Below are 11,580 nucleotides of genomic sequence, written 5' to 3' on the forward strand. Positions count from 1 at the left end.
TCTGTATGAAAGACTGCCTTGAGTTGCGTGTTGCGTCGAGTTCATGAAAGTAGGGGGATGGTCAGACTTTATACTTGGGAGCCTCCTAATAACTTCGACTAAAGGTATTGACGTGTTATAGATCGGCGTGCAGGAAAAAGGAAGGGGAAAAAATATTAACCCCCAAGCCATCTAGTACCGAATAATGATACGGGCATTGCAAGGCAAGGCAAGGCCAAGAAGCACACGCGGAAACACCCCGGCCAGGTAACGCACTGTACGTACTCCGTACATTAGTCCTCCCTGTCATATCACCCGGTGAAGTCTGTCAGCTGCCGGAGCCTAGCGGATCTGGGTCTTGGAGGCCGTTTGGGGGGTTCAAGTCATTCATCATTAGACAGAAAAGATGCGTATTCCTGTTGGGGTGTAGCTCGGGTTAAGTTCACGCCCCCCAGTCTGTGGCAAGAAGAACAGCCGCCGTGAAGGATACAGGCTGGATGGAAGGGGGAAGAGAAAACAACTCGAGAAGTAGACCGCATTGAGAGAGAAAACGCAAGTGGTACGACAAACGTATGACGACGCATCAAGGACGGACTGTTTGCGAGCCCAGAACCATCGTGTGGGAACCGCCTCAGTGTGTAGGCAAGCTGTGGCCGTTGCGGATGACCGGGTGCCAGCTCTTCAACAGATCGATTGGTAGGAAAGGACAGGGGCTCCGGACAAGGACAGGGCAGGGCAGGGCAACCCATGGATAGGACATGCCAACGATGGTGGCGGATGCAGCAGCCGTTGTGCATCGGTATGAAGAGTTGATGAGAGAACAAGATGCTGGAGCTGCCAATCGAGACCCGGAGGGGGCGTGTGGTTAGCACTTCCAACATGTACTTGTAGTCTCAGTGCATACTAAGGTAGCCCAACGTGACAGGAGGTCCGGAGAAACAGAGGCTGAGGAGAGACAAAAGCACATGCAGCTCGGGGCGGAGGAAATTGGGAGAGACACGACGCTCTAAGTGACGAGAAAAAGCAAAAAAAAAAAAAAAAACGAGAAAAAAGAGAGATCCATTTCGATCGATCCTCAGAGGGGCCTAGGCAGGTACAATTCTGGTGGTGGACGGAGGACTGCGTACAGGTACCTGTATCGTAATTGAACTTTAGCAGCACTCCATATTAGTACTATACTACCCTGTATCAGACGAATTGGGGATTAGTAAATTGGGCAGTACATACTCCATACTCCGTCCTAGGCCATGCAGCGCAGTACCTATCTTACCTACCTGTACCTCTGCTAAACATTGGATGTACCTACTACTAGGTACATGCACCAGGCACACCAAGCTCCCTGTAATAGACCCTTGAACAACTCCTCCTCAGAGAGGTAGTCAGCGACTCAATGCCGAGCTACGCGCGATCAAAGACGCCAATCTGAACTACGCTAAGCAGAATGTTGACAGCTTCGGATGTAGATTTGATGCTGACCTGGGATCTGAGGACCTGGAAGCAGTTGAGAGCTCAATGGCACATGCCCGATGTTGTACCGTACAGTATACCTGTGGCGAGGCACCTGGTCATTCATTGGCTGATGTACACAACAACACAAGATCAGTCAGTATCAGTGTTCAAGATTTCCTCCCAGAGCTCCAATTCCATGTCCACACGTACAAAATATAAAACTCTATTCTCCTCTGTCTAGACCCTGTCTTTCCCCTGTCCTCTGCCGGCCAAAGATTTGATGTAGGTATGATGTGTGTATATACGTGTATGTGTATATCTTGTCCGTTGTTATCGGTCTGTGTCTCCTTGGAGCGCTTCTCCTGTTATCGGATCGGTATCGTGGGTACGGGGTACATGGCGGTTGATCCCTTAGGCATCAGGCACCCGTAGTTTATTTCGTGTCACGTCAACTTGTCGAGCCTCTTGTTTTCTCTCTTTTCTCTTTTCCAATCCAATCTTCCTCTCGCGCCCCCCTTTCTCTTTTCCCCACGCCCACGCCCACGCCCACATCTCTCTTCTCGCTCTCCCCGGCGATCGCCCTAATGCTACCGTAGGCGCAAAGCATCCGCCCCATTGTCCCCTCTTCCAGGCCAGGCCTGTCCGCTATCCGCTCGCCGTGTCTGCCACGATGCTCCACAGGCTGGCATGCATGGTATTTGTACCTCCACCTCGCTGCGGATACGGCCTTAGTGTCGCAGGGGATGCCATGGTCCGGCCGGTGTGCCTGTAATGGCCGAGGATGGCGTATCGGAGCTCGCAATTCACGGAGGCATCGCAGCCAACAGGTATCCGCGCTGCAGCTGCAAGTCGAGGGCGTCAGTATATGTATGTGCGACGTGAGCTTTTCCCTGCGCGGCCGACCAGACGTGGGACCGAGAGTCCAGCTCCAGAGCCGATACCCCCCCTCCCCCCATCAAGAGGAAATAGACACCACCCGGTACCTGTGCGTTCTCTTGCTAAAGGGTTGGCTGCTGTGCCTGGCACGCAGCGGACCAGTAACGAAAAAGACAAGAAGAGCGCCACTCGCTAGCGTTTACCTGCTGCTTGTTAGCTCCATCTCTCGCAGTCAATGCAGAAACGCCGTCGTCGTCCCGGACTGGCTGAATCCAATGTCGCGGCGAGCTAGCCATCACCTGCAGCCCGCTTTGCCAAAGATTCCCTTCATGTCGTACAAAGAGAGCGTATCCGCGGCAGACTCTGGCGAACGAACAACAAGGACAACCCATCAAGATAGCCGGTGGCATCCATTTCGCTCTCGCCGTTGCTGCCGTCGTCCCAGGTATCGTCATGGCACTCTAGGGCCGCACCGTTGACGAACCACGTGCCACAACCACTTCACGATGTTGACTTTGAATGTGACGAGAAGGCGCATATAATCTGCCAGCTAACACGCCTCGAGGTGGCGGTGTGCCAAACCGCGAGCAGCTTAGGTTTCGACGTCTCAAGAGAGGGCGTGGAGGTGTGGTAATATGGAGGCAACGCTGGGTTTGGCATCGACCGCAACAAGTGGGTTCGCTGCATCCCTCGGAGCAAAAAACTTGCGCCCTACACTTGAGGTTATTCCAATTGGGGTGTTGTGCTCCAGTAGAGACAAGAAGAGCCCGAGCTCTCGAGGTTTCGTTGTGCTCTAGCTTCGACGACTGGCGTTGCTCTAGCTTTCCTCAGTCAACCCGTCTCGACGTCTCGACGTTGATCTGCATGGTGACGCCATATTTTCTTTTCAAGGGAACTCGACGCTTTGGATATGGCTTGTCATTTGTAGGTGGTCGATGCTGACCCTTCCAAAAGGCCTATTGGTGAGCTTCGTTATGAGCGTCTGTCAGCTATGCCGAGTTACCATGGTCGCAATGCCATAGACAGGACGTCTGACCTCAGAATCTAGAGGCAATCACATGGAGTAAATGCCTCTGCCTTTGTGCTTCCGTTGGTTCATTGCCTTCTTGAGTGCGTCCCCCCTCCCTATTTCCCCTCCTCGTCCCAATTTTATATCTTCTAATCTGTTGGTTTTCGATAGGGGTCGTCCGTTACTCCGTGGTGGTATACTGTTTCGGGTCGTTGTTAGCTGACTAGTTGCATCCAGGTGAGTGGCCGCTTTGGCAGACGAGACTCCAGGCGATGATAAAATGGCACTGCCGTAGCCACAGCCAGCAGTCGAGTGATCCTGCGATGTATTATCTAATACATACCGGCGGCCGTTTGATCACTCCTAAACTCTGACTATTCTAACGAATAGTTCTTTCTCGACGTCTATGATCAGGATGACGACCAACATGGCTCTGTTCTGCATCCGTACTTTCCGATACGTCGCCTCGGGGTAAGCGGGACAGCGAAGAGCTTCTCGGTCAACTCACTCTCCCAGCATCTTGACCGATTCCTTCAAGGATGGTACCAGTCAGAAAGAGACTTCTCTCTTAATTGCTTCTCACGTAGAAGCATTAGAGAATTGGAAGGTGGTCATCATCTGATCCCAGGCTGTGACTATGAGTACTGATTCTGACAGCTGAAGCTAGAAGAGAGTGCAGAGAACCGCTAGCCGTTGTGATTTCTAGTTTTTTCCGGGACGTACTCTGTACTACCTACTATTAGGCTTTCGGGTCTCAAAGCCAGATATGGGGCATCTGCTTTACTGGAGAGCATTCAGCTCTTCAAACAGTACATGTCTCGTGGATCTGGAGGACACACGTGAAGAGAGTCCGAGAACTCGGTGTCCGTTGCCCCCCCCACGTTGTCTATCGGCTATTTTTTCGACCTCTGATAGTGTGTTGCAATAGTGCCTGAGAAGTTTTCGTGTCTGTACTCTACTCCCGGCACGGCTCACACACATTTACACGAGATCCACCGAGCTCGCGGGGCCTGTTGTCATCACGCATGCACCATGTGCGTCTGTTGGTGGGTACTTCTGCTCCCATTTGCTGGATAGGGCTGGCATCATTGACCGGTCAGCAGTTTTAGATTGACCGGTCAAGAGAAGAATGCCTTGCAAAACCCAAGGATTCATGCAGGGTGGAAATGTGCATCACCGCGTGACCTGATTCATGATATGAGAGCGCCAAAGTAAGTTAATCAAGAGAAAGGGCATAGTTGGCATTGAAGCATGGTTACACCTTGGTCTGAAGGGCGAGAAGCGGGGATAGTGCAGCAGCAGACTTCCTGCTGATTTTCGGCCTGAGACGAGAGATTGGGAGGAAATACACGAGGCTCAGATGGTAATATTGGGCACAATTTGGGATACGATTACGGAGTACATACTCGTACAGCCCGCTGTCTGACACTCTATGTGCTACACGATGTTTGCTTTTTTTTTCTGGAAAGCTCTCTCCCCTCTCCGTATGAGGCTTAGAGTACGGCCAAACCCTTTCCAGGACAAGGTGCACTCCTTGGATTGGGAAGCGACGGCAAGCGACCTGGCATCAGTTCATCAGGCATCATGGGCGTTGAAGCCCAATGAATGGAACCGTCCCTCCAACTAACACTCGAAACACTGGAACCTAGCCAGTTTACCACCTTGAACGATCAGTCTCCTGGTCGGGCGAATACACAATTCGGGTCCGGAAAAAACTGCCTCGCCTTGTTTTCCCCCTGGCTTACGGTTATCATCGCGGAACATTAAGGATCAATGGATCGTATCAGCTCTCTCTTTTTTCTAGGAAAGTATATCCACAAAGAGAAGTCATGGACAGATCCCAGAGTTCAGCTCTCCAGGATGCGGAAACATGTACATGGGTGGCCCCGCCCCTCGAATTAACTAAACGCCCGCTATCTTGCCCTTCCTTTTTATTCCGTCCCGTGTGTTATTAAACCCGATAGTTGAGTCAGTTAGCCTGACTCCGTCTTCGTCGTCATCGTTATCCTCGTATAATCTAGCCACTCAGAGCGAGCTGCGTTTTCCGATGCTGTGCTAACAAAGCAAGAACATAGCGCCACCAAGAAAAAAGAAAAGAAACGCAACAAAACCAACCCTCCCTTGCTTGGCAAAACAGGGGGAACCAAATTGGACGCAAGCCACCAAGTCCTGATAGCGCAAAAGACAAAATTAGTGTGTACCGGGGGACGATGGGTACCGTGACATCGGGGGCTAAGAGACGGGCAATGATAGCCCGATCCACCTGTGGATGGCGTTGGGACTAACAAGGCGCGGACTCGGGGAGAGCCGTGGGCGTGGGGACGGCATCTAGGCCAGGTTCACCGACTCGTTTCGACTCCGCTCTGGCCAGTGCTGCGTCCTGTCCCTTCTCCAGCTGACGGAACCCGATCCTTGAGAAGGCGCTTACACTTGTTGTTGAGGCGCGTTGTGAGATCGTCAGGCCCAGCTGGCCTTGTTCTGCAGAACCTCAGCAGCTGACGGGCAGCTTTTCGCCCGTCACCTGTGATTGATTCCATCGTGCGATCCCTGCAGCACGTTCATTTCCCCTCCCCACCCGGTGTCTTCAGGGTCTTGAGATGGAACGTCATTTTCATATCTGTCTACGCATAACGCGTTTTGTAAGCCAATCTGGTTGCACAAGGAGGAGGGAGTCTTCTCCCACTCACGTCATAAAGTAATGCTTGACTGTGGCTTTGTGACGTTCCAGCCCGTCACGGCGCGCAAACCGACGCTTCTTGGGAGGATTCGGACAGCCAGGCACATCACACCGCCAGGGCTTTCGATGTTTGTTACAGTGTTGCCTGTGTGAGATGTTAGCAAACATGTCCACCGAAGCACTCGTCGCAGGTCGTCTTCCGCCTATTTTCGGGAGCAGGGCCCCTTGACTTTCCAAAACAAAATTCCTGGGGTTGGATACTGGAAAGGCAGAGGGAAGCAGGGAATGAGAGCCTGCCATGCGCCACGCGCTGAATGGGGAGATGACTACATACGCAAAAGATGAGTTACGATCGAAGAGTATCAGGTTGCCATGTTTATCGACTCCGCCTTTGTCGCACTGATGCCCCCTGGGGCAGTAGTATTTGCCCTTGCCTCGTTGCTTCAAGGCCTTCATGTTGATGCCGGCAAATTCATTCTCATCCGAGTAGTCGTCTGACTCATCTTGCTCGGGAGGGTTTGCCCCAGTTGCCGTCGCGTCGGACGCCGGCGTTGCTACGGACTCTGGAGTTTCTGGTGGTGGAGGGGTTGGTGGTGATTCAGACGCCGTGGCCGATGCTGCTGCTATTGGCATTGGGGCCATTGGCGTTGAAATTAGTAATGGCCTTGATTCGGCCTCTCTTCTCGCCGCAGCCCTTGATAGCTTCGGCGGTCTCGGCGGTGGGTGGCTCAGCGGCGGTCCTGTTGAGTCGGCGGTATCCGACAAGATGGGCGGCAATAAGAGTGATGAAGCCGGCGGTAAGAGCGGGAGCGGCGGCAGTGGTGGATGTGGCACCGCCGGCGCTCGTTCACGCGGTACAGCGGCGGCATCGGGAAGTTGCTTGCGACGTTTAGGTGCGCGCAAGAACGCATCAGGCACCTCTTGCATGTCCAACGAGGTCGCCGATGAGGTCACCGATGGGGCAGCGGATGGGGGGCCGTCGTGTGACGAGATGGACATCCGGGGCACATGTGAAGCCAGACTCGACCTCCTGCCGCCTCCAACTGTCCATACTGTTTGAACGTCTCGAGCGTACTGCTCTGCCAGGTCGCGCATCTTACTGCACGCCATAGCCATGATACGGTTAGTCTGTGCCAATACCTACATGTTGACAAGGGGGGGAAGCAAAAGGTAAGGAAGGAGGGCAGAAACGGTTGAAGAAGAAGCAACATATACATACCGAAGGCGACTGAGGGTCACGTCCATGGAAACGGACGCGGCGAGGTCTGAAACCCGAGTGTCTGCTCGGGACTTTTCGAGGATTTGTAGAGTAACATGATCAATGTGAGGTCCCTGGATGAGACTTTGAATGAGAGAGGACCATATCAGGGCGGTTCGGGCTAAGTAGTCTCCCATCTCGGTCACCAGAGCGGCGACATCTTGTGGTCCGGCTGGGCACGACTCCGACGACGGGGCAGAGGCAGAGAATAAGTCACCCGCAGCCAGCTCGACTTTGTGAGCGGCCAATTCGAGGTGCTCCAGAATCAGAGTTTCCAGAGACTCAGTTGCAGGCGGCGTGGTAAGTCCAAACTTGAAGACATGTGTGGTGCTGAGTGGCGGCATAGTGTGAGTTGACACTACCTGTATTACAGGACTTCCGGCTTCTGGAGAAGAAACGGAGGCTTTAGCCTGGGATATACTACTCGGCACTCTGGAGAGTAGACAGTCTAGAACCAGGAAGTTTTTCTGTCCCAGGGGAGCTCTCCCCTATCAGGCCATGAGGCTGAAGTGAAACCTCACCTCTGCCCGATCCCCAGCTCTAGCGTTGACGATTGATTGAGCCGATCGCTTGCTCTCCAATCGCCCCGCTCGGGCTCACTCGCTCGCTGACAACAAGCCGATATAATACTGGCAGCAGCAGCACCACCCGAGGGCTAACAAACGATGACGAGATTCAAACAGGAGGGACGATGGCTGAGACTTAGAGTAGCCTTCCCGTGGGCCGCGACCCGGGACAAGAGGCAGCAGAACCCGGCCAGCCTTGTGGTGACCTGGTGACTGACGGCTCAAGGTAAAAGTGAACTAAGTATTAAGGGACCGATCCGAAAGCCGCGGTTGGAGTTGCGTACTGTAGGTCCAAGCCAAGTGGGCAAAGGGAAAGGGGCCGTCGTGCGTGCTCTTTTTTAGTGAGCACTCCGGCGTCCCACTCGCAAGTGAGGTGAGGCTCTCTCGCAGATGGAATGGGAATGGGAAGGATGAATAATCACGGGGCGATGGGATTTCCCATGTTTGTGTCTTTTCTCTTGGGGTGGGCTTGAGATGGAGAGGGACCAGGGGTCTTGATTCGGCTGAGGTTAGTGGCCACTCTGTGACTGATATGCCTGTGATTGGCGCGACGACGGCCACCCCTGCCTTGAGTGCAAAGGATCGTGAGGCCAATCGCCTGGTTTGTGTTACCCACCCGACTCCGCACTTGACTGAGAGGGCGCGAAGAGACCAGAGGAGACGACGAGATAGAGGTACAGTAGAGGGTAGAGACGGGCAGAAGATGGGGGTGGCGATGGCTCGGGGCCTGGAGCCAGAAATACCCGTCCGAGCGAAGCAGGAGACGCCAAAGAAGGGGGGGGGGAGTCAAAAAGAGAGATCGAGAAACGCCGGGCTGTGCAACAGAAGCGAGCTTCACGGCGTCACAGACGGACGGCGGCCCCTTTTGAGCCTGGAGGGGAGGCAAATCACAGCAAATGGTGCAGCACTTGGGTGGCCGCAGGAGCCAGGCCGTTGATTGGCCGCGATAACCTGAGCCGTCGAGGAGCTGGCGAGAGAAGAGACAACAACAAAGGCGCCGTTCGAGCTGCCGTGAGCTGGCCACGCTAAGGCACCAGAAGCAGTCAAGGCCTCGACCCCTGCACACCGGTATGCGAGCCGTGTCTCCATGTGCGTTAGGCTATTGTCGGATTGGCTGCTCGTCGATCATCTGGACGGCCCTTGGGGAAGCTTGGAGGACCACCAGCTGCAACGAGCAATCCCTTGTTGCAGGGATGGCACAGCACTTCTCCACTCGGTGAGGCCAGGACCCTGGCCCCGATCATGAGCATCCTGGTCGGACAGCGCGATCGTGAGGCTCCAGAGGGCACCAGTAGGCCGGAAGCATCACGCTGGTGCAGAAACGGGGCTTTGTACAGTACAAGGCCCCCAAGCAAAAGAAATTATGGCCATCTCCAGGTTCCAAGGGCCCGGTCATGCCCATGCTATACGCACCCTCTTTGGGAGACGCTGTATCTAGGCGGAACAAGACAATCGACGACTAGCACGACCAAGAGAGTTCGAATAAGATGGTCCTTGGACCTACAAACTTCTTGACTCCTACCCAGATTCCCCCCCAAGATCCAGAATACATAAAGGAATCAGCCAGGAAGCTCACGCGTTCTCGCCCCGGGGGTTTGTGTTCTCCGTCTGACTGCTTTGTACTGCTACCACTGCCCGGAGTGCGAGTAACACCCGCTCGTATCATCGCGACGCTTCTACACTGTTGATTACCACTCGAGTTGGTCCCTCCCGATCTTCAGGGACCGTTTAATGCGGTATATTCTCTCGCAAGCGGAGCTACTTCGTGGGTAAGTGCCACTTCTTCTCTCTCGTAACCCAGTTGATGCCCGGCACGAGGGGGGGTCTTGGTGTCTTGTCCGGTGGATTCTGGCTCCTTCATGGGGCCCTTTTTTTTTTCTTCTAAATCTTCTTACTCCCCTCACGAGAAAAGAGAGAGGAGCGTGAGAAAAGTTTTTCGCCGATCCTCGGCTTTCTCCTTGTTTTCTCTTTTCTCTTCTGCTCCTCCTCCTCTTTCCACACTCCCGCCCCAATCTTATCCTCTTGTTGCCTCTCTCGGCGCCTCAGATCCAACACCCCAGATCGTCGCCGGCTGAGTCGGAAGCCCAAGTTGGTCGCTGCAGATTTTTTTTTCTGGGCTTCCTCACGCGCATGGTTTTCGCTTTTCTCGTTTTACCCCCTACCACCCCTAGGCCCGAGCAAGTACCAGGCCACCACCCCTCGGCCAATCCTGCACTCCATCCCCCATATCGGACGAATCGCTCTGTTGGTACGCGTACCCTTATGGTATCTGATCATTCTCGCGTTAGTCTCAACCGTTGTTGCGTTTGCCGAATCGACCTGTGTATTAGTTGTGTCCCGAGCTTATTGAACCTGCTGCACGCACTTAATCCGCTTTCTCTACCCTTGATACGGAGTACATGCCTGCATTTTTTGCAACACACGCCACCTGGTACGTTGTATTAAGTTACTCTTGGTCCATGCAGACAACAACTTCCCTCTCCCAACCAACAGTCTTAGCATCTTCTGCCTCTTTTCGCTTTGAATCTCACTGCATGCCCTCGCCGTTGTTTCCTCCAGTTGGGCCACTGTGGAGGTCCAGAGCCTGGTTGTTGTACCGAAGAGTTCCCTCTCCCCACACACACGATCTCACGCACGATTCATACACTTACACGCCCTGATGGTCATCTTACTCACTCTTTACAAAACTAGATACAGTACCAGATCTGATCGCTACAGTAAAGCCACAGGGTGGCTTCTGATTTGACCCGGCTGGCCGAGCCCGTGGATGAAACGCCCGCTTCTGGTCATACTTGGTACAGCCCGGCAAATACTCTTCTCGCGAGGCCACTGCCGGCTGGTAATTGGCGATCGGCTTTATTAATTGTGCATGGTCCACCGCCAGCCTGCCTTTGGTTGTCGTCCAGGCTTCAGTGACACCCACACCCTGGCCCGTGTGTGCATGTGTGCGCGTGTTCCTGTCCGCCGTCCGTGAGCCCACCATTGACAAGCCTGGCGTGCGTCTGCGGCCTGCCTATACAGTTTGAATCCAGGCGTCCCGAATCCTCGTTGCCACGCGAGCCTGGTCTCTTCGCTTCCAGCAAGCACCTGACTCGCACAGAATGGGAGACTCGTTGGACCAAGGGCGCCCGGCCAAGCGCATCAAACTGGCGCCACACCCGCAGCCCTCGCATCCGCACTCTCAATCCCAGGCTCACCCTCGCCAGCGGCCGCTCCGGCCTGCGCCAGAGAACACGCCCGTAGTCCCTGCAGAGGAGGCTGCTGTGGCTTCAGCCTTTCATGTTCTCCCCGCTGCCCCTGGCGCCCGTGGTGCCCGCCGTGTCCGTCGCCGTGTCCGCAGCCGTGGGGGCGGCCGCGGAGCCACCTCCGGTGCTAGGGCGTCCCGGACCCCTTTGCCAGCGCCGGTTGACGCGGGCTCCTCTCCGGCCTCGACCGAATCATCGTCTTCTCTGATTTCGACGTCGACGCTGCCCTGGCCGGCGCAAGAGCAAATCCATATGGCGGTAGCAGCGGTAGACACGCCAATCGAAATGGCATTGATACCTTTGGACAATGGTAAGTCAAACCCGCAAGCAGATGCTACGCTGGAGCAAATGCCACCCCACGCCAGCTTTGGGAACCACCCTCCCCTGTCTTACCATTCCCTGACATTGCATGCACTATTACTCGTTTGGTCTGCCTTTTAGTTTTTTTTGTACTACGAGTACTCGCTGGGGGGGGGGGGGGGGGGGGGGGGGGGGGGGGGGGGGGGGGGGGGGGGGGGGGG

General features: G+C 54.6%; 2 protein-coding genes across 2 annotated transcripts in view; one reads left to right on the forward strand and one right to left on the reverse strand.

The window, feature by feature from the left end:
* Window positions 1–5,652: 5,652 nt before the first annotated feature.
* On the reverse strand, window positions 5,653–7,592 carry Triagg1_5742 (uncharacterized protein; the record flags this gene model as incomplete). The annotated part of the gene is made up of 4 exons (XM_062900290.1): window positions 5,653–5,791; window positions 6,001–6,135; window positions 6,325–7,089; window positions 7,135–7,592. 4 exons carry the CDS (start codon window positions 7,590–7,592, stop codon window positions 5,653–5,655), a joined length of 1,497 nt encoding a protein of 498 aa, XP_062755255.1.
* A 3,323-nt stretch (window positions 7,593–10,915) lies between these two features.
* Window positions 10,916–11,580, forward strand: part of Triagg1_5743 (transcriptional regulator family: Fungal Specific TF) — a gene marked incomplete at both ends in the record, with an annotated part of 3,396 nt that continues 2,731 nt past the window's right edge. The window contains one exon of the mRNA XM_062900291.1: window positions 10,916–11,369. Coding sequence (XP_062755256.1) covers window positions 10,916–11,369 — 454 coding nt within the window. The remainder of the gene's footprint in view (window positions 11,370–11,580) is intronic.

This window comes from Trichoderma aggressivum (assembly GCF_033847375.1).
Source record: "Trichoderma aggressivum f. europaeum strain CBS 100526 chromosome Unknown scaffold_021, whole genome shotgun sequence".
Taxonomy (NCBI): domain Eukaryota; kingdom Fungi; phylum Ascomycota; class Sordariomycetes; order Hypocreales; family Hypocreaceae; genus Trichoderma; species Trichoderma aggressivum.